Source organism: Rhinolophus sinicus, chromosome 17 (assembly GCF_057876585.1).
Source record: "Rhinolophus sinicus isolate RSI-liver-muscle chromosome 17, RSI-T2T, whole genome shotgun sequence".
In the NCBI taxonomy this organism is placed as follows: domain Eukaryota; kingdom Metazoa; phylum Chordata; class Mammalia; order Chiroptera; family Rhinolophidae; genus Rhinolophus; species Rhinolophus sinicus.
In genome coordinates this window covers 54,287,926-54,309,609 of record NC_142517.1, presented here as the reverse complement: position 1 = coordinate 54,309,609, position 21,684 = coordinate 54,287,926, and the positions used below count along the sequence as shown (strand labels likewise).

The 21,684-nt window shown below is 38.8% G+C and overlaps 1 protein-coding gene across 2 annotated transcripts in view; it reads right to left on the bottom strand.

The window, feature by feature from the left end:
- CCDC50 (coiled-coil domain containing 50) overlaps nt 1-21,413 on the bottom strand; it is a 79,393-nt gene extending 57,980 nt beyond the window's left edge. For both annotated transcript variants that reach the window (XM_074329519.2, XM_019712621.3), the window contains exon 1: nt 20,894-21,413. In XM_074329519.2, the coding sequence (XP_074185620.2) occupies nt 20,894-20,942 (49 nt within the window). In that variant the 5' untranslated portion in view covers nt 20,943-21,413. The remainder of the gene's footprint in view (nt 1-20,893) is intronic.
- Nucleotides 21,414-21,684: the final 271 nt, after the last annotated feature.

The window sequence follows — 21,684 nt, the reverse complement described above, 5'->3', positions numbered from 1 at the left end:
CTTGAGATTTCTAGAATTCTACTCACATTTGCTCAATTGGTTTTGTTTACTGATTAGAAATGTCTTTCTCTAAAAGATATGCTGAGATCCTGGGTACATTCCTAGAATCAACTCCATTTACACTAATCTAGAGGAATGCTTCCCCAGAAGATCAGAAGATTTATCTTCCTAATTATAATATGTGTAGGCTTACATTAAAATCAAACTTCCTTTCCAAAAATACAGTTTATGCAGAAGAAAAAAACAACCCAACAGTAAATTGGAAGAAGCTGGACTCAAAGTACAACCAGAAAATTCCAAGGCAGACAACAGGGAGTTGTGTCTAGATTTTAACTGTCAACCACTGTGGCTCTCTATGTAGTCCATCAAAGAGGATATTTTAATTTGTTATTTTTGAGAAAGAAATTTATATTCATCTTAGTGGTATTTAAGTTAGATGTGGACTTTTGATGGTCCTTTATTCCCAAAGAAAACTGGAAGCTCAGCTAGTGTTATCAGAAAAACAAAAACTGAAATGTAGTGGTGGTAAACTACAATCAGAAGGTAAATGAGATTTCTTCAGTAATACAAAAGTAAACGGAGTATCTAAAGTGGTAATTTGTTGTTGTTGTTGTTGGTTTTGATTTTGCATATCGTTTAAAGAGTATTTCTGAGAAGAAAAACAACTTTACAGATCGGGATTCAAATACTTCTTATTTACAGGCCAAAAGACCTTGGGCAAGTTATATAATGTCTTTGAGCTTCAGGATCTTCATCTGTAAAATGAGACAGATGTTGATAGAGTTCTTGTCAATATGGCAGGGTAGATAAATGCTGTACTCACCTCCTCTCACAACCACACTAAACTACAGAACAACCATCATCGAAAACCGCCTGAAGTCCAGCTGCAAAGAAGTCCTATAACCAAGGATAGACAGAAGAAGCCACTACAAGACTGGTAGGAGGGGTGGAGACGTGAACGGGCTTGTCCTATACCCTCGTGTGGCGGTTAAAACTTGGAAGGGATACCTTAGCCACAGAGGTCACCCCTAAGAAGTGAGGGGTCCCAGCCTTCCCATCCCAGGGTTCCCGTGCCGGGAAGAGAAGTCCCCATAAATTCTGGCTGTGAAAACCAGCAGAGATTGTGGGTGAGTGAGATGGACAGCAACTGGAGTCCCAGGTGTTCCTCTTAAAGAGCCTGTGCAGACTTACACGCTGATGGACTCACTCGCTCTGAGCTCCATCAGTGGGACAGCATAAGGGGAGGAATTATGTTGTGTGGTTTCCATGTGAGGGCTTGTGGGGCGGCTCTCTCCAGGCAGGTGCCATTTTGTTCCTTTGTTGAGACCTCCCCCGACCCACACAGTTCCACCATATCTGAGTCTCCATCAACTGGGCTAACACCAGTCTCCCCACACTGGTGACTGACTCCTGGAGACCCTGTCCCACCCAACTTGCAGGCATACCCAAGCCATTTCCAGGGGCTTTTCCACACAAAGGTCCTGTCTTGGCTCATGCTATGGAAATTTCTAAAATCTCTCAAAGTTTTGAAAGCCCCAGCAAGCAGCACATGGCCTCGGCATGCCCCACACTTCTTGCTGGCACTAATGGCAGGTTGCCTAGGTTCACAACTTAGCCACTCCCAGAATCCTCCAAGCCCAACACAAGTGGCAACCATCTGGAGATCACTTTGTAGCTCATACCGAGCAGCACCAGGCATGGCACAGGCAGTGGTTGACCTTGAACTGCAACAGAATCCCTCACAAGAGACCCTAGAACCAGCACACCTAGTGGACAGCTTTACACCACACCAGAGCACCACTCAACCACCTTCACAATAGACACACCCAAAGAGCAGAACAGGCAGGCACCAGAATTCTGCTAAAGCCAATTCTGCACTGTAGGGTCAGCCCCTGCACAACAGCTCCTCCACTGTAGTCATGGCCAGTCCTCACAACTAATCAGCCAGAGGGTCAATCCCTCCCACTGATGTGCAAACAGCAACCAAGGCTCAACTACAACAGGAGGGCACACACAACTCACACTAGGGACACTCCTGGAGCACCCAGCTAGGGTGACCAGGGAGACTACACCACTGGGCCCCACAGAACACCTACTACAGAAAAGCATTCTATTAAGACCAGGAGACAAAGCAGCTCTACGTAATAAATAGGAACAAAAACAGGGAGGCAGCCAAAATGGGGAGACAAAGAAACATGACCCAAATGAAAAGAAAAAAAAAAACAGAACAAAGCTCCAGAAAAAGAATTAAGCAAAATGGAGATAAGCAATCTATCAGATGCAGAGTTCCAAACATTGATTATAAGAATGCTCAATGTTCTCAGGGAGAACTTCAACAGAGAGATAGGAAGCATAAAAATGCAGATGGAAACCATGAAAAAGAACCAGTCATAAATAAAGGATACAATATTGGAAATGAAGAGTATATTACAGGGAATCAATAGAGTAGATGAAGCAGAGGATCCAACCAGCGATGCAGAAGATAGCAGAAAACACCCAACAAGAACAGCAAAAAGAACGAAGAGTCCAAAAAATTGAGGAGAGTTGAAGGGGCCTCCAGGACAATAGCAGATGCACCGACATTCGTGTTATAGGGGTACCAGAAGGAGAACAGAGAGAGCAAGGAATTAAAAACCTATTTGGAAAAATAATGACAGAAAATTTCCCCAACCTGGTGAAGGAAATAGACATACAAGCCCAGGAAGCACACAGAGTCCCAAACAAGATATACCCAAAGAAGCCCATACCAAGACATATCATAATTAAAATGCCAAAGGTTAAATACAAAGAGAAAATCTTAAAAGCAGCAAGAGAAAAGCAGCTAGTTACTTACAAGGGAACCCCCATAAGACTGGCAGCTGATTTCGCAACAGAAACTTTACAGGCAAGAAGGGAGTGGCAGGAAATAGTCCAAGTGATGAAAAGCAGTGGCATACATCTAAGATTACTCTACCCAGCAAAGTTATCATTTAGAATTGAAGAACAGATAAGGAACTTCCCAGACAAGAAAAAGTTGAAGGAGTTCATCACCACTAAACCAATATTACAAGGAATCTGAAAGGGACTTCTTTAAGATGGGAGGGGGGGGTTAAGGATGCGTGAAAGGGGAAGGGATTAAGAAGTACAAATTGGTTGTTACACAGTAGTCATGGGGATGTAGGGTAGTATAAGGAATATAGTCAATATTATAATAACTAGGTATGGTGCCAGGTAGGTACTAGATCTATCAGGGTGATAGATGGGAATGGGTTTGAGGACAGGGTGAAAAAGGGGAAGGTATTAAGAAATACAAATTGGTAGTTAATACAGTATGAGGAGTATAATCAACAATGTCGTAAAGATCATGTAAGATGCCAGATGTGGACTGTGGACTGGACTTATCAGGGGGATCACTTCATAGACTGTGCCCAATGCATATATACCTGAAGCTAAAGTAAAATAACACTGAATGTCAACTATAACTATATATATATATATACATATATATTATATATATGTGTAAATATATATATATTATATATATATGTAAATATATAGATATATAGATACATATGTATGTGTGTATATATGTGTGTGTATATATATATCACGGGATGTGGAGTGCAATATAGGAAAGATAGTCAATGGTAACAGCTATATAAGATGTCATAGGGGTAGCAGTTTGGGGGGTGGGTTGTCACTTTATGAGGGGTGTAAATGTCTAACTATTACATTGCTTTGTACACCTGAAACCAATAAGAAAATAATAATAAATGCTCAATTACCTCAGTGAGAACTTCAACAAAGAGATAGGACAATTAGAAATGAAGTTAAAAACCATAAAAAAAGAACCAGTCAGAAATAAGAAATATAATAAATGAAATGATGAATATACCAGAAGGAGTCAACAGTAGATCAGATGAAACGCAGAATAAAATCAGTAATTTGGAAAAAAAGGTAGCTTTTATAAAACACCCAATCAGAATGGCATTAAGAAAAAAAGAATTAAAAAAAAAATGAGGCTAGTTTAAGCAGCCTCTACGAAAACATCAAGAGTACCAACATTTGCATGATGGGGTACCAGAAGAAAAAGAAAGAGAGAAAGGAATTGAAACCTATTTGAAGAAATAATGACAGAAAACTTCCCTAACCTGGTGAAAGAAACAGATATACAATCCCTGGATGTGCAGAGAGTCCCAAACAATATGAACCCAAAGAGGCCCACACCAAGACACACCATAATTAAAATGCCAAAGGTTAAAGAAAAAGAGAATCTTAAAAGCAGTAAGAGAAAAGCAGTTAGCTACCTACAAGGGAGCTCCCATAAGACTGTCACCTGATTTCTCAATAGAAACTTGGCAGGCCAGAAGGGATTGGCAGGAAACAGTCAAAGTGATGAAAAGCAAGGACCTACAACCAAGGTCACTCTACCCAGCAAAGCGTTAGATAGGAGAGATAAAGAGCTTCCCAGACAAGAAAAAGTTAAAGGAATTCATCATCACCAAACCAGTATTACAAGAAATTTCAGGAGGATTTCTTGAATGAAGAAGAGGAGGAAGAGGCGGAGGAGGAGGAGAGGGAGATGATGAAGATAAAAAATATGAATAAAATGGTAATAAGTATATTTCTGTCAGCAATTACTTTAAATGTAAGTGGGTTAAATGCTCTAATCAAAAGACAGAAGGTAACTGAATGGATAAGAAAAAATCCTTACACATGCTGCCTACAAGAAACTCACTTCAGATTGGAAGACACACACACAGACAATGTAGAGGGATGGAAAAAAGTTATTTCATGAAAATGGAAATGGAAACATTTCCTAGAAACAAGGACCCAGTAACCACACTTCTGGGTATTTATCCAAAGAAACCCAAAACACTATTTCGAAGGGACATGTGCATCCACATGTTCATTGCAGCATTATTTGTAACAGCCAAGGTATGAAGGTGTCCTAGGTGTCCATCAATGGATAAATGGATGAAGGTGGTGCATACGAGGTCTGACAATTAAGTTTGCAAACTTGTTGTAACAACATTGCTAACCTTTTTTGACATCAGAGTGATTATTCATTATGAATTTGTACCAACTGGACAAACAGTTAACCAAGTTTACTATATGGAAGTGCTGAAAAGGCTACATGAAAAAGTTAGACGACCTGAACTTTTCACCAACACTTCATGTCTCTTGCATCATGACAATGCACCAGCTCACACAGCACTGTCTGTGAGGGCATTTTTAGCCAGCAAACAAATAACTGTATTAGAAACCCTCCCTACTCACCTGATCTGCCCTCAATGACTTCTTTCTTTACCTGACGATAAAGGAAATACTGAAAGGAAAACATTTTGATGACATTCAGGACATCAAGGATAATACAATGACAGCTCTGATGGCCATTCCACAAAAAGAGTTCCAGAATTGCTTTGAAGGGTGGACTAGGGACTAGCGTCGGTGCATAGCTTCCCAAGGGGAGTACTTCGACGGTGACCATAGTGATATTCAGCAATGAGGTATGTAGCACTTTTTCTAGGATGAGTTCACGAACTTAGTTGTCGGACCCCGTATATACAATGGAATATTACTCAACCATATTTTTAAAAAAATTTTTTTTGCCATCTGCAACAACTTGTATGGACCTGGAGAGTATTGTGCTGAGTGGAGTAAGTCAGACAGAGAAATACAAATGTCATAAGATTTTACTTATTATGTGGAATCTAGAGAACAGGATAGACGAACAAACAAAACAGAAACAAGATCATAGATACAAAGAGCATTCTGATGGTTGCTGGACTGAGGGGCAGGACCAGGAGGATGGGTAAGTGGGGGAGGGGATTAAAAGGTACAAATTGGTAGTTACAAAATAGTGGGGATGTAGAGTATATCATGAGTAACATAGTCAGTAGTATCGTAATAACCATCTATAGTGTCAGATACTCAGATACTAGATTTATTAGAGTGATTACTGTGTAAGTTATATAAATGTCTAACCATTGTGTTGTATACCTAAAACTAGTATAATATTGTATGTCAACTGTAATTGGAAAATACAAAAAAATTTAAATAAAAAAAAAGATATAGCTAATGGCTGGCAGAGTCAAGAAGTGACTTCAGTAAGTCAGACTCCAGAGCTGGCATACTTAACCATGATGTGATGCTGCCTTGAACAACTTAAGAATTCAGCCTCCTATGAAATCATTCTGGTTCTATCATTTCCCTTTCAAAAACTTGAATGACATCCTAGCAAAAAAAAAAAAAATCCTCAACTTAAAAATTAAAATAAAATGAGATAAATGTTGTGGTGACTAAATTAGGTAAGTGAAGGGCCAAAGAAAACATCTGTTACTCAATAAGAGTAAGTTCAACATATTGAACCTATTATTGTTGGCATCATCAGAGTTAATAAATTCTTATAATTAGTTGTTTTCTATTAAGTATTTCCTCTAGTCAGTTTCGACTAAGTCACTAATTAGCACAGACATAGTTACTTTCCTGGTATAGAATCTATAATGGTATATGCAATCAATACTTCCTCTTATGAATGTATGGAAATGTTTCTTGAAAAGGAATTTCTATAGCTCTTTCTAACCTCTTATGTCCAACTGAGGGAGAACATATGTCGTACACATCTTGTGGTCCTGAATTAAAGGGAAATCAGTATGTTTAGACTGTTTCATAAACTCTACCACCCCAAACTTTTTTCAGTTGAATGTCCAGGATTAGAAAGCAAAATAGAATTCTATGTGAAGGTCATATAATTAGTTTACAAAAATAGAAGAATCACCATCAAGAATGATAGGAAGGTAGACTACTGAGTAGAAGAATAGCCAGTCAAAATCTAAACAACATATTAACATTCAAAATATTGCGTGCCTAGATGAATTTTCCTGATTTCTGTTCTTTGAGTTGCTCTAATGCAAGCTTTCTGCCAGATCCACAAAGACATTTTGGTATCTGTAGTGTAAGAAAGGTGGATATTTCTTACCCAGTTTATAGAAATGTAATGGCTTTATTGTAGCACACTGTAGCAAGCTAAAGTACAAAGAACCCTGTTCTTAATTCCAGATATCTGTCTGAATTTTAGTTCTGGCTGTCAGCAGCTCATCAAGTGACCTTTGACAAGTCACTTTCCAAATCAGAACCTCAACATCCTGACCTGTAAAAAAGAGTCCAAATATCTTTAAGAACACATCCAACTTAGATATAGAAATGTAGTTGATTTTGTATAAGTGATACACTTTTCTCTCGGATACAAGTATGTCATCTAAAATGTTATAATCACAGCCTATATGAAAGACTATCCATATGGGATAACTATTGTGCTAGTAACTTCCTCCTGTACCAAATATTGCTTTCTTCGTTGATGCTGCTTGTTTTACTATTTCTATCATACAACATGGCAAACATCTGCTTCTATCCATTCTGTATAGTACGCTGTTTCCCGAAAATAAGACCTAGCCGGACAATCAGCTCTAATGTGTCTTTTGGAGCAAAAATTAATATAAGACCCGTTATTATATTATATTATATTATACCCGGTCTTATAGTAAAAGTTAATTTTTGCTCCAAAAGACGCATTAGAGCTGACTGTCCGGCTAGGTCTTATTTTCAGGGAAACATGGTAGTAGCTTTAACCACCAATTAATCTTAAAATAACCTTTCATTCAATCTGATGCCTTATAAGAAGGTATCAGACTTTTCCTGTTTTCAACCAGCAGCTCTCATATAGCCTTCAGCATCAGGGTAAAATGAGAACACGTTATCAGTCCCTTACTGTCTCACGAATACAAATGTAGACTGTGCCGGGTACTAAAAGGTTTACCTGAGGCCAGATAGAGTACAATCTGGGAAGGTGAATACCTTCCATATTCAGAAGGCTTCCTGAAGATCACCAAATTATTGAAGTCGGATTTCTCTTTTTCTCTATTTCAATATTGCTACTGAAACTGGCTTCAGTACACCCTACAGTATACTTGGTTATGTATTTTCCCTGCAGAGGAAGTGAAAGAAAATCAGGGGTAGCCTATATCTGTGAACAGGAAGAAAACCTGTCCAAAAACCTTTCCGCTCTAGCGGATTCACCTGCCTCACTTGTTTTTGAAAATCAAAACTATTTTGATTATTTTTAAAAAGCAGATATAATACCTATCTATAGGTATACATTTTTTGTAGCACTGTATGCTTTTAAAACAGTGTTAACTTCTAACCTACCATATGAAGCTGAAAGGCCAGTGTGCCCAAATTAGGAAACTATTCTAAAATAAGTACAAATTAAACATATCCATCTCCAAATCAAAAACTCTTGAGATGAATCGTTTCCTCATGTTTTCCCACTCTTTTGATCATAAACCATTCCAAGTTTGCAATCTGTATATTCATCGTTAGTTTCCAACCCAAAACTTTCTGATTCTTCACAATTAGCTCACCTTATAATAAAGAACTTAAAAAATACATATTATGTTTAGTCTGTTTAGTTAAAACTTTGTAAGAACCTTGTCCCCTTTGTCTAAAAATAAATCTAAAGGAGAAAATAGTAAACATAAAAGTCCTGAATGCATCCCAACACCATCTAAGAAAGTAACCAGATCTTCTAGAAACAGTGACAAAATTATACCACATCAGTCCTTGAAAATGTGCACACATTAACAGAGTCTTACATAATGAAAATCAATCTGTAAACAGATAAGATCATTGTCTCCAAAGGAGACTAGGCATTTAAGCCTTGAGTTAAGCTCAACACCAATCAACATCTTACAGAAATTTCAGAAATGGGAAAAACTCACACTACAAAAAGTAAAAGTGACCGGCTGCTAGTCCTCTATTCCTACCTTAGTGAATTCATGCAAATGGTCACAGCTCTCATTCTAGTGCTGTTAGTTCAGTTAGCACAGGTCAGTTGTCCCACTGAGCGCAAGCTGTCAGAGAGCCAAACAAGTTTTCTGGAGTATCTCCTATGTGTAAGGATCCCCAAGTAATACTGAGATCAGTCAGCTATCCGTCTGCTTGACAGAGAACTAATAGATCAACACAGAGAATAAGACATGTTGCATTAGGAAGTACTTCAAAGTGAGTTAAGACACACAAAGAAGCAGGGTAGACTTAACAGAAAATCAGCATTTGAGCTAGGCTGGGGAGGGGAGGGTGGCTAGTGTAGATGGAAATTCCAGGCAGAGCATTAGGGCTCACAGAAACAATCATCTGGAAGAAGGAAAAGGAGGAGTACCACAGGGCAACTTGAATAGCAGTATCAAGAAACTGAATAATACCACTGTGTTTTACAAAATGTTTTCATATTCATTTCTTGAGTTAACTCTCATCACAAGAGCCTGTATTAGGCATAGTAAATATTATCTCCAATAAACAGATAAGGAAACTGAAGTTCAGAAACACTATTTTCTGAGTCCTTATAGCTAATAATTGGTAAAGAGTAAATATGAAACCAGATTTCACATGCCTAAGTTAAAAACACTTCCCTTTACAAAGAAGTTAGTGTGCTAAAGATAAATTTTATACTGCAAGCTTCATTTCAACTTGGATGTGTCAGTTAATGTATCAGTAAACTACAGAAAACACTGTAAAACAATTCTAGGAGGAGCTCAGTTACTGAAAAGATGCATAGCAGAAATACATACAGTAAAAAGGTAGCCTCCTACTCCATTTAAAAAGAAAAAGAAAATGAGTTATATTTCATACTGCCAAATAAGTAGGAATCAGAAATGTGTGCATTTCTTAAATCCTTTCAATTGCACAAATCTTTTCAATATCTGTTCCCCACATTTAGGGGGGAATATATGGAGAGAATCCATAAATAGGGAACGAAAAGAAAACCTACTAATAAATAAAAATAGAATTTTGATAAACCCAATAAAAGCCTTATTCCTACTACATTCTGCAGAACAAATTTCATGTTTCATTTAGTAATCAATTATGAAATAGAAAACAATTTAAGAACCTCTAAGGCAGTCTATGGGGAGGCAGGTAGGTGCTCTTTAGGTTTTAGATGCCAGTGAAAACTTGACACTACATATCCAATCGCCTGTGGTATTTCAGCAATGTCTCCTTCAGTGGTCAGCCGTGTACACCTATTCTGGCGAAATTATTTGAATCACCCTTTTTACTCACACAGTGTCCGGGTTTGGCCTATAAATTATTTAATATCCCTGCCTTTAGTCCTCAGTAGTTATCCTAGTTTGGGAGCTTAAGTGCCACTGAAACCAAGTTCCTGGAATTCAGGGATGTGAAAAGTATGGTAAAGTGGAGTCTAGCAACAGCTCCCTAACCATTTTCTAAACCTCTGGTCTGTCCCCTCCAACATACATGCAGAGCCAAAATGATCTTTCAAAGATCAGCTCTTTCAAAGTTGAGCTTTAATGGGATAAGTATAAAAAGAAAAGAAGAAATGCATTGTGGGGACACTAACACCTAATTTGAAATCATGAGGTCTGACCATGGAAACCTGGGAAAACAATAGAAGCAGACATGTCAAGTTAGAATCCAGCAATCCCTGACAGGATAAGAAACTGTCTGTAGACAAAGCCACAGAGTGATTTGTAACTGCAGGCACTGAGTGAACAGTCCTCTCCAAAATAGCTGTTGGCCCAGATGTGAGGCCAAATTCCTGATATACAGATGGGAAGACGAGGATATTGAGTCCTTTTTTTCTCTTTCTGTACTTTAGGTTTCCCAAATGACTCTTTGACAGTATTTGCCCACACTGATGTTTTATATTTTACATAACCTCATAATATGGAAGGAAAAAAAAAAGCTAATATTTTAAAGTATTTGGTAAGAAGGTGCTGCTCAAAACTTAGTGAATATAATATTTAAAGTAAATCATGGAGTCCCCTATATAGTCAATAAAGAAAACAAATTTTGTTGTTGATGGTGAGACAGTGAAGAGGGAAAGATCTCCTTATAAGTCATTCACATTTTTACTATATTCAGTAAAAGTCCTGCAGTAAGGTTAATGGAAAATGACTCAGCCTTTATGACTCATTAGAAAAATAGATGCCAAAAAGTCCAGTGGAGACTCCCCCTGGTATTTGGTCACTGAGGAGCTGTATCAGGACCGGAAATGCTCATCACCCACTAATCCTTCAAAGTTTAGTGGGAAATCAGCTTAGGTACTTCTGATACAAGTTTCCAAGAAGACAAATGTCAATAACAGGTTTTGAAGAGAACCAGTAATAATAAGCTAAAAATCAAAAGCAAACTTTTTTTAAAAAGCTGAATGTTTACTCATGCACTTCACTCATGGAAGCCCAACAAAGTCTTACTCGGAGCTGGTATATGGCATACTTTTACTTTACATAAAATTTCTACCTAGATAATTGATTTTGAAGTCCCTGGATCTGTATATAAAGTGCACATTTTTGCTTCTTAAAATGAAATAAGAAAAGCAGAATATATGTCTATATTTTAAAATTGACTACAGAAATAAAATATGCTAGCATAAGACTTTTATCAACAACAGTCCCCAATAGCACCACTATGTTAAGTAAAATTTATAACTGCTGTTCATAGTGATAATTGAAATATCAAAAAAGGTTAAATAAGCAAGTTTTTAAAAAATTTCACTGAAAAGGGTCAAAGAGAAACCATTTTTTTCCTATAAAGTACCAGATAGGAAAAATGTTAATCTTTGCTGGTCATAAGGTCTCTGCCAAAATTATTCATCTCAGCCTTTGTAGCATGAAAGCAGCCATGGGCAATATGTAAACACACAAGCAAGGATATGTTCCAATAAAACTTTAATTATAGGCACTGGAATTTGAATTTCATATCATTTTCACATATCACAAAACAATCTTTTTTTTTTTTTTAATCATTAAAGAATGTAAAAACTATTCTCAACTTCCCTACTATATAAAAACAAGCAGTAGGTGGGCTGGAGTGGGCCACAGGCCGTAATTTGCAGGCCTCTATTTTAGAGGAACGAATTTCAATAACTGGAGGAAAAAAAAAAAGCCACTCATTCTTTAACACTGAGAAGAAGTTGCCACTGTAAAAACTTAAGACATGAGAGTAGGGTAGGATCCCTATAGTAGGGTGACCACAATATTCTCAGTCAGTATAATCCAAATATCCACTGTGTAAATCAAGTGTATAATCTGAGTATAAAAACTACAGATTCCTGGGACTATCTCTAAAAGATTCAGTTGATATCAAGTAGGGCCAGGAATGTGTTCATAAGTAAAGCTCCCCACATCATGCTTATGTTGCATCAAGGTTTAAAAACCATTGACATTTGCTACCGTGTTTCCCCGAAAATAAGACCTAGTCGGACCATCAGCTCTAATGCGTTTCTTGAAGCAAATATTAATATAAGACCCGGTATTATATTATATTATACTATAAAGACTCGGTCTTATACTAAAATGATATTAAAATATTATTTAAAATATATTAAATATTTATTAAATATTAAAATATACTAAAATATATAAATATATATGTGTGTGTGTATATATATATATATATATATATAGAGAGAGAGAGAGAGAGAGAGAGAGAGAGAGAAAGAGAGGGGGAGAGAGAGCCAAAAAAAAAATATATACACATTTTAAGAAAGGAAAACAGAATTAAAATTGTAATATTCAATATATACCGATAACAAAAGATGAATACAAGTCATGTTTGACTTCTGCAATTACAAGAGGTGCTCAAAGTAGTTACCATCAGCATCCAGACATTTCTGATTACAAAGAACTACTGTCTGAGCAACGCTGACCAAAGCATCCACTTATCTACATTTTTTTGGCAACCCCGGTGTCTGTGTGTGTGTGTGTGTGTGTGTGCACGCGCATGAGCGATAAAAGACTTGAATCCAGAATATGTAAAGAACTCTCTAAATCCAATAAAAATAAAACAGTCCAATTCTTTTTTAAAAGGGCAAAAGTTCAGAACACATTTTAACATATAAGAATAGCAAATAAGCACAACAGAGGCTCAACACTATTAGTCATTAGAGAAATGCAAATGTAAGCTTCCTAACGTAACATTACACACCTATTCAAACAGCTAAAATTTTAATTAAAAAAACAAACAAAAAAAACGGCCCTGACAATACAAAGTACAGGCAAGGATGCAGAGTAATTGCTGGAGCTCACACATTGCTGGTGGGAATGAAAAATGGTACAGCCACTTTGAAAAACAGTTTAGCAGTTTCTTATAAAGCTAGGCGTACATTCACCCCCTATGACCTACTAATCCCACCCCAGGTGCTTACCCAAGAGATTTGAAAACCAAAAAAAAACACCTGCATGCAAATGTTTACAGCAATTTATTTATACACACCAAACATGAAAACAATCAGTGACTGGATAAGCAAATTGTGGTGCAGCCATACACTGGAACTCAGCAATAAAAAAGGAACAAAATTACTGACAAACACAACCTAATAGTAGACATATTATGCTAAGTGAAAGGAGCCAAACTCAAGATGCTACTTATTGTCTGATCCCATTTACATGAAATTTTTGCACAGGCAAAACTATAGGGGCAGGAAATAAACCGGTGGCCATCAGGAATGGCGAAAAGAAGTTTGGGGGTTACGTAACTGTTCTGTGTCTTGATTGTTGTTTTGATTACAAGACTCTTATTACATGTGTCAAAACCCAGAACCACATGTTAAGGATAAATTTTTACTGTATGTAAATGGCACATCAATGAATTTGATTTAAAAAAGAAAGAAACACTGATATATAAACAACAATGCTTAGATACTGGTTCTGGTTGATCAGAAAGTTTTCACTGTTTTTATGGCAGTGTATAGTTACCAACTGTCATATGCAAACCAACGTACCTTTGTGTGTGTGCGTGTGTGTGTTTAATGAAAACCAGTATTTACTTAGTACCTACTCTGTGCCAGTCACTTGAATACTTTGAAATAGCCCAGCTTCCATTTAACCAATAAGACAACTAAGGTGCACAGTAGCTCAGTAACTTGTCTAAGGTCACATAGCTAGTGAGTGACCAAGCAGCAATGCGCGTCAAGCCTACCTGGCCCTAGAGTCTCAGCTCTTCTGCCTCAACACGCTCCCTTTAAACGAGTTTACTTTGGAATTAGCCCACACCTGTCCCAGTTACCCACTGCTGTATAACAAACCACCACAAACTCTGGCTTATAACAGGGTACGATTATCCCTCGTGGTTCTGTGGGTCAACTGGGCTTAGCTGAGCAGTCCTCACATGGGTCTCCCAGGTGGGAACCAGAACACGGCAGCTGAGGCCATAGTGTCACGTAAGGGCTCAGCCAGGCTGGATGTGCACATTACACATATTGCTAGTAGCTGACGCTGGCTGTCGGCAGAGAGCTCAGCTGGGGCTGTTCAACCAGAGCACTTTCATGTGGGCTCTCCCTGGGGTTTTGGCTTCGCCTAGCATGGCAGCTGGATTCCGTAAGGGAGCTTGCCAAGAACAAGTGTTCCAAAAGACCCAGGCTGAAACCACAGGCTCCTAGTGACTGAGCCCGGGAAGCCATGCTGCATCACTTCCACTACATCCTACTGTGGAAAACAAGTCACAGAGGCAGCACAAGTTCAAAGAGAGGAGACTACCCAAAGGCGAGAATACTGGAAGGCATGGCTCATTAGGTCATCCTTGAAGACCAGCTCCACACACCCTCACCCCACGGTGAATTACAGATGATTTTAAATCTCTTCTTTATACTATTCTAAATTTTCTGCTATATGTATTGTTTTGTAATCACAGAAATAAATTAATATTTTAAAACATATAAAATTGTGGGTTTTTTCCAATTTATTTAAACTGAAAAACAAAAAAAATTCAACCATTTCTCACACCCCCTACCCCATGCCCCAACCCTGCTTCTGGCAACTACCAATCAGTTCTCTGTATCTATGAGCTTGGTTATGTATGTATGTATGTATTAGATTCCACATACAATAGAGATTATACTTTGTCTTTCTCTAACTTATTTTACTTAGCATAATGTCCTCTAGGTCCATCCATGTTGTTGCAAATCTTAATTTGTGTTTTTTTTTTAATGAAATGATGGCATAAACAGTTCTTTTGTGTGTTTGTCATGTCCTTTTAAAAGTAATATCTAGGGACATCTTTACACTGGTTTCTACATTCAAACACCTGGGAATGAATGGTCTAAATAATCCCCAAAGTCCTTCTGTATATAAAAACCAATTATCTTTTGTAGGTCTTTTCCAAGATCTAGGGTATCCTGATTTTATTTTTGAAGCACAAGATACCTTTAAATGGGTTATCAGTTACAAACATTAATCCCAAAGCCCTTCCAGTAGCTACTTCTTAAATTGCAACTACTGCTGTGATAATTTTTTTCTCCCCCTATAAGTCAGGGTAGTTCATTGTAAAACATGCCCCTGTACTTAGAGAAGTGGGATTTCAAGCAGAGTTTACTTAAGTTTTGTGGTTTCTCTAACTGCTTTCTTCATGAGCAGTAGGTAGAATATCATATTGCTTTTTGTTATTGAGGCAAAATTCATTTATCTCAATAAAAACTCTCATGCTTTTATTGAGGTAAGAGCTAAGGAAAAACCATGACCTAGGGCTTTCTTTGATTTTATTTCCCCAATACATTTAATCTTAAAGTGTCCAAGCCTTTAAACATTAGTCCCTTCAGGCTGAATGTACCAGAGAAGATATACATTGTGTAGGTAGAAAAAACACTGAGGCAGGATTGTAACCTCCTGTAGTTCACACAGTAATTCATTTGCTCAATCAAAATAAAGCCTAAAAAGTATATTTAATTAGAAATACAATAAAACCTATGCTAACTCATTAACTTTCATATCAAACATTATCCCTAAAATAACCAGAAAATCTGAAATTACCTTGTCATTTCTTATTTTCATTATAGTTTTAAATATTTGAGACAGTATTCACAAAACACATCAGGAATGCCTCTTATGTATCTATGGAATAATTTAAAAGAAAGAGAATAAGAGGGGGTGGGGGAAAAGGAAGTGACAGAGAGGAGGGAAAGGAGATATGAAGTGAGAAAGAACAAAGTAGGAAGGAAAGAGGTGAGAGACTGAACTGTGTAAATAGGCAGTTTTAAACTTTTCTAATTCTAAACCCAATGTGCCAATTCCTATAGCTACTTAGACTTAGTAGTTTGGTACAAATCACTTCTCCAACCTGGCTCTCAGATTTTCATCTGGAAAATGAGAGTTGGTCTAGATTAGTTTTTTTTTAATGCTTTCTACTCTGAGATCCTTTATTAAAATACCAATTAACCTTACAGTTTCCCACAAAGGAGAAGTCCTTTAGGTGCCTGTTAGTTAAAAAAAAAAAAAAAAAAAAAAAAAAAAAAAAAAACCAAAAACGTTTCATGATTTCAGAAATGCTCATTAAAATAACCTTTATTTTGCAAATAACAGCTATATCCATTTTTTTAAATCATTGATTAATTTAATAAAGTATTGCATACCTGCATATTGAAATAAACCGAAATATTCTTTTTCTCCCTTGTGTGCGAAGTATTTTGGTTCCACATATGAATTGAGAGGGTTCTTTACAAGTCCTTGAACTCTGTAGGACTGCCTGTCCATCACAGTGAAAATCAAGGCCATGCACTACAGGGCATTTTTTTATTGTGCAAGTACTCTCCCCTCAGTATTTTTCTTTTCTAATCTGTATCTAAAGTTCTTTCCAGCTGTCAACTGTGTAATGTTGCTTTGCACTTAAGGAAAAAACTTAAACCTCCAACTCAAATAAAAATCAAAACCATAAAATAGAATTTTAAAAATGTTTTTATTAAACTTTTACCCTTAATAATGATTATCTGTAAGGCCAAAAGGAAGAGCATAGAATTACTTGTTTTTTTACTTTCTATGCTATACCTATCTGTGTTGGATGAATTCTATTTATAATAGGCACCTATGAGAAAAACACTAGGAAAAAGTTTTTATAAATTTAATACTGGCATTATACAACTTTGTGATACCCACAGTAAAAAGGCATTATCTCTGCCCTTACACTCTGAGAAGGAATATGAAATAATTATGCCAAAGATAGGACTCTGGAACCAACAGGGAGCATCTATTAATGCAGTCACTCATTCATTCACACATTCAATCATTTGCTGAATATCTGCTGCCTAAGTAAAAAAAACCTGAAGCCAGATGAGGGTTAAAAAAGGTAAGACATAAACCTCCAACTCAAGGAGATTCAGTCATGGTCTCATTAAAACACAACCACTGTGGAATTCTGAAGAAAAGAGAAAGGGAGTTTGCCCTGGAGACAGGTAATGCACATCTCAGAGACCACCATCACCTTAGATGCCTAGGGTGCATGTGATATGCTTTAGATCCTCTGGGAGTATTTGGTTAACTTATTGCACCAAACATAATATGGTATCTTTCCCCTTACGTTCTGGGTTTTACAGAATTATAGAATTCATTCAACATAGATAGGTATAACATAGAAAGTAAAATTTAATTTATCCTATTGTGTCACTGGGGTTTCCTGGACCTAAAATGAATTAGTGCTTTCTAGGTATATTTCTGAAAGTGTATTAACCTTCGTCTTTCACTAAAGAAAATGGATTTGCTTTCAGAATAGCTAGCTACCTTTACTTCAAGAAATTAGTCACTACTAGCTGCACTAATTTCAGAATGTTAAGTGTGCGCACACACACACACACCCCATTAACTTTAGGAGATGGTGGAATCTTCCATCTGAAGAACTGTAAGAATACAAAATACATAATAAATTGCTTTACTGCTGAAAGGAAAGAAAAAAGGTTGGCACTGGGAGAAGATGGGAGGATTGAAATATAACTGCTACATAGCTAAAAGTGGGGAAAATTGCAGGAGTTAAGGTTTTAAAAGGTCTAGGTATGGCTTTGATGGACAGGCTAATGCTCTTAAACCAAAAGTTTAAGATAATGTGAAACCACTGTTAGATGGAGTAAAAGGCAAGATTACAGTGATATGTGAACAATTCAAATTAAGTAGTGATGTGGGAATCTGACTGCAGAGCACAGAAAGGACAAGTGGGGAGTACGGATTGTTGTTTCAGAAAGAAAATTCAGCAAAGAAGCTAAAATTGATCAAAAACCTAAGTTTGTTAACTGATGAAAAGTGCTCATTTTTAGAAAAAATATATTCCCAGCTCTGATCTAAACTAAGAAACTTTCAGAATACTGTTGGAATCTGACTATATCTTTGTGTAACATTCACATACTGCACGATGCATTTGAGTTATACATATACTGATTTTAAAATGTCTGGGAATTATTTCAAATCTTGTTGCATAGAACCTCAAATGTTTCAGAAGAAATAAAGTACTATTCCTAAAAATTGGCAATAGTAATTCTATTACAAAAAGTATGCAGATGTTCCAAATGTGCTTTTTAAGCCAGAAATAATGATGTGTGCTAACATTTAGTTAGACTTAATTCTTTTCACCTACATGTGAACTCAAATGTGTCCCTTTGTCTCTTATTTTAGGAGAGATTCCCTAGATAAAAATACTGCCCTAGCTTGTTTTTTTTAGAGGTCTGTCCAAATGATGAATATCTTTGAGTGCCTTAAAACTAAGCCAGCCAGCATTGGATTTTAACCTAGAAAAGAAATTTTTCAAATTCTCTTTCCCTGATGTCAGCTGCTACCCATGACCTCTGATGAAATGTTCACAATAAAGGTTACAGGGCGCCCCACCCCCACCTAAAGAAAACTCAGTGGGAAGGGGTAGAAACCCATCACATTATTATTCTCAATCTCCATTGCAATCTACCCCATGATCCCCAATTGTAATTGTATATAAATCTATTAAAGGTTTAGATAGAAAAAGAGAAGTGGAAGAGACAGATTTTTTAAAATGGGGTTTAAAAATCTGTGCCAGAATTACTACTTCCTTTTCACACTGGGTTGGAGTTTCAGTATTAACAACAGTCTGTGTTTGTGTATGTCCCCCACCATGGGCACCAGCTTTATTCTCCTTAATTAGGGTCCAAAGAGATTGTTAGGGAGTAACTGGGTCATAATTAAGAGTTATATTAGAGAAAGACACACTTTATTAGACTTGAATACTTCCCAGATCAAAAACTGCATCACCATTTAGGATGTTGGTAGTATATCATTTCCTTTGACGATCTTTGAGCCAGAGAAGTCGGACACTTACAAAGACAATGATCTTCTCAACAATTTCTGACCACCTTCAAAGCCAATCGATATTTAATTCCAACTTGATGATAGAGTCACACTGAACTTCCTTACCACTTTATCATATTATGTAAACTGGGTTGCCAAATAGCAACCCAGTTGTGAAATGAAAGGCAATTTGAATGTGTTAAACTCCAGAGTTTACCAATAGAAAAGTCTTGTATTTTTAGATAGAAAGTGTTGAAGCCCTTGAGAATGAATACACTAGAATAAATCATTCATGTCTTGGTGAGAAACCAGAAAATCTAAGAGTAATATAAATGTATATACATAAAATGAGTTTCAAGTTTGTTCCAGGTCATGACATGTTGAGGGGGCTGGGCAAAATCACAGCGCTATATGACTAATACTTTATATGTGAAAGTTGTGTATGAACTCCAATTCTCATTCTAGTCATCACCCACCCTCCAGGAAGCACCACACACTGCAAAAGGATCACTTAACCCTGCAGCAGAGATCTCTCTCTCTCTCTTTCAAAGTAGAGAGATTTGCCTTTCCTATCACTCAGGTTCCCCTAGTCTTGACAGAGCTGTGAAAACCACATTTACATGTGAATGCCAGGATCTTCACCAAAGCCAGGCTGGGAACTGAAACGTTGAAAAATGCTACTGTTAAGATTTCAGGCCTAAACTCTTGATATCCTTTAAAGAACACTATAACAGCCCCAGGCCCAGCCCCATTAAAATTTCCACATAACATCAGTGACTTTGTCTCCTGTTTGGATCCCTAGGAAAGAAAGTAGTCAGGCTTTCTTGGGAGTTGACCTGAGCATCCACAAGACCACCTGAGTCAAACCAAGTTATCAAAGAAACACAGTCTCAAGAAAACAAAGACTCTTATTTTCAATTCCACATTCCCAAGACACCTCAAACCACAATACTCAGTTGAAATAAGTGACAGCCACAACAAAGACAACCTTTGCAAACCTGGATAGTATTCTGGGACTTCTATGCTTCCTAGGACCAAAGAATATCCAAAGCACTCCAAGATCTCAACAAAAAATGCTAGGTCTTGGGGGAGCCCATGAAAACAAGGGAAGAGAAGTCAAAAGGCTCTTTGCTGGTAGCCAAGCCAGACCAGTACTAATCGTGCTTTCTTTTCCTGGACATCAGTATAAGGAGCCATTAAAAAAATCAAGGTCATGGAGTCAGTCCCCTGCTCCCCCTCGCTCCGTGCTTTTTGTAAGAAAATGCTTATAGCAGCTTCCAATCCACCCGCCGCGCTGGGCAGTGCTAAGACTAAACTTTTAAACCTTGGGGAAGGTGGGAAAGTCAGCCAGCCAGACGCTGGGCTAGGAAAAGTAGCGAGAAGGAGGGAAAGAGTCAAGTTTCAAAACAAAGGTTCCACAAGGAACTGAATGTCAACCCCTCCCCATCTCCTAGCCTTCAAGCCAGCTAGGTTGGGCCTTGGTTTTTAAGGACACAAATAAGTCACATTTTCCCAGCTCCTGAGCGTTCACTGAGGGCTCTGGTATTCAATTTGAACATTTGCACAACCACTTGATGAGGGCGGTGCTATCTCTTCTCCCCCCATCTCCTCACACAGGAAAAAACTGAAGCTTAGAACCTACTAAGTGCCTTGCCCAAGGTCCCACCGCAGAGCCTAAGCTTAGTTTCCTGCAGGGCCACGGCAGGCCAGCACAAGGTGGGCGCCCCGAGCGGGCCGCGGGGCCGAGGGGACGACGCCCCTGCCGGGAGGGGACGCGAGCTGGGAGAGGGGAGGGGCCCCGCGCGCGCTTCACACCCGGCCCCTACCTTCCTTGACTCCCGGCAGCTTGGACTGGTCGATGCTGACTTCAGCCATGTTGGGCCGGGGTCCTGGCCGCCGCTCGCCGCCCGCTTTCCGGCCGCCGCCGGCACCTAACGCGGCCCCGCGCGCAGCAGCAGCAGCAGCGCCCGACGCGGCGCAAAGTCCAACCAGCAGCAGCGCGCGGGCCCGGAGGAGGGAGCGGGCCGCTGCGCAGGGACTGGCGACAAAGGCAACGGGAGACGGGCCCCCGCGCACCAGGCTGGCGGCCCAGCTGCCCCGCCGTAGCCACCTGCTCCCGCGCCCCCGGCCCTGATCGATACCAAATACCCGGAGCCCGGAAATGGACTCGGGCCGTCCAGTACGGAGGGAGAGAGGAGACAGAAAGGCGGGCGGCGAGCGGGCGGGCGGGCCTGGGTGGGGAGGGGGAGGGGAACTTCAGGTCTGTAACCGCAATTGCGAGCGGCTGGCGAGCGAAGATCAGCTCCCGCGGCCGCCTCCCCGCTGTCTCCTTTGTGCCTTGTGACGCGCCTGAGGCTGGGGCCCTGCTGTGCCCCCGCCCCCTGGGCCCTGCCTCTTTCCCAACGGAGGGTCACGTCTTTGGATGGGGGCTCGGGGTCCTGACGGCCTCAACAAAAGGCCACACGGGTCACCCAGAATATAATCGTGCCTGTCAGCGGTGTCGTCAGGACTCTGTGCTGTGGTTCTGGGGCTATTTCCACAAGATGTTTACACTGTGCCTCCCTCTGACACTCTTTGTAGAGGAAAGATAATATATGGGCGTTAAAAACCTTGAATA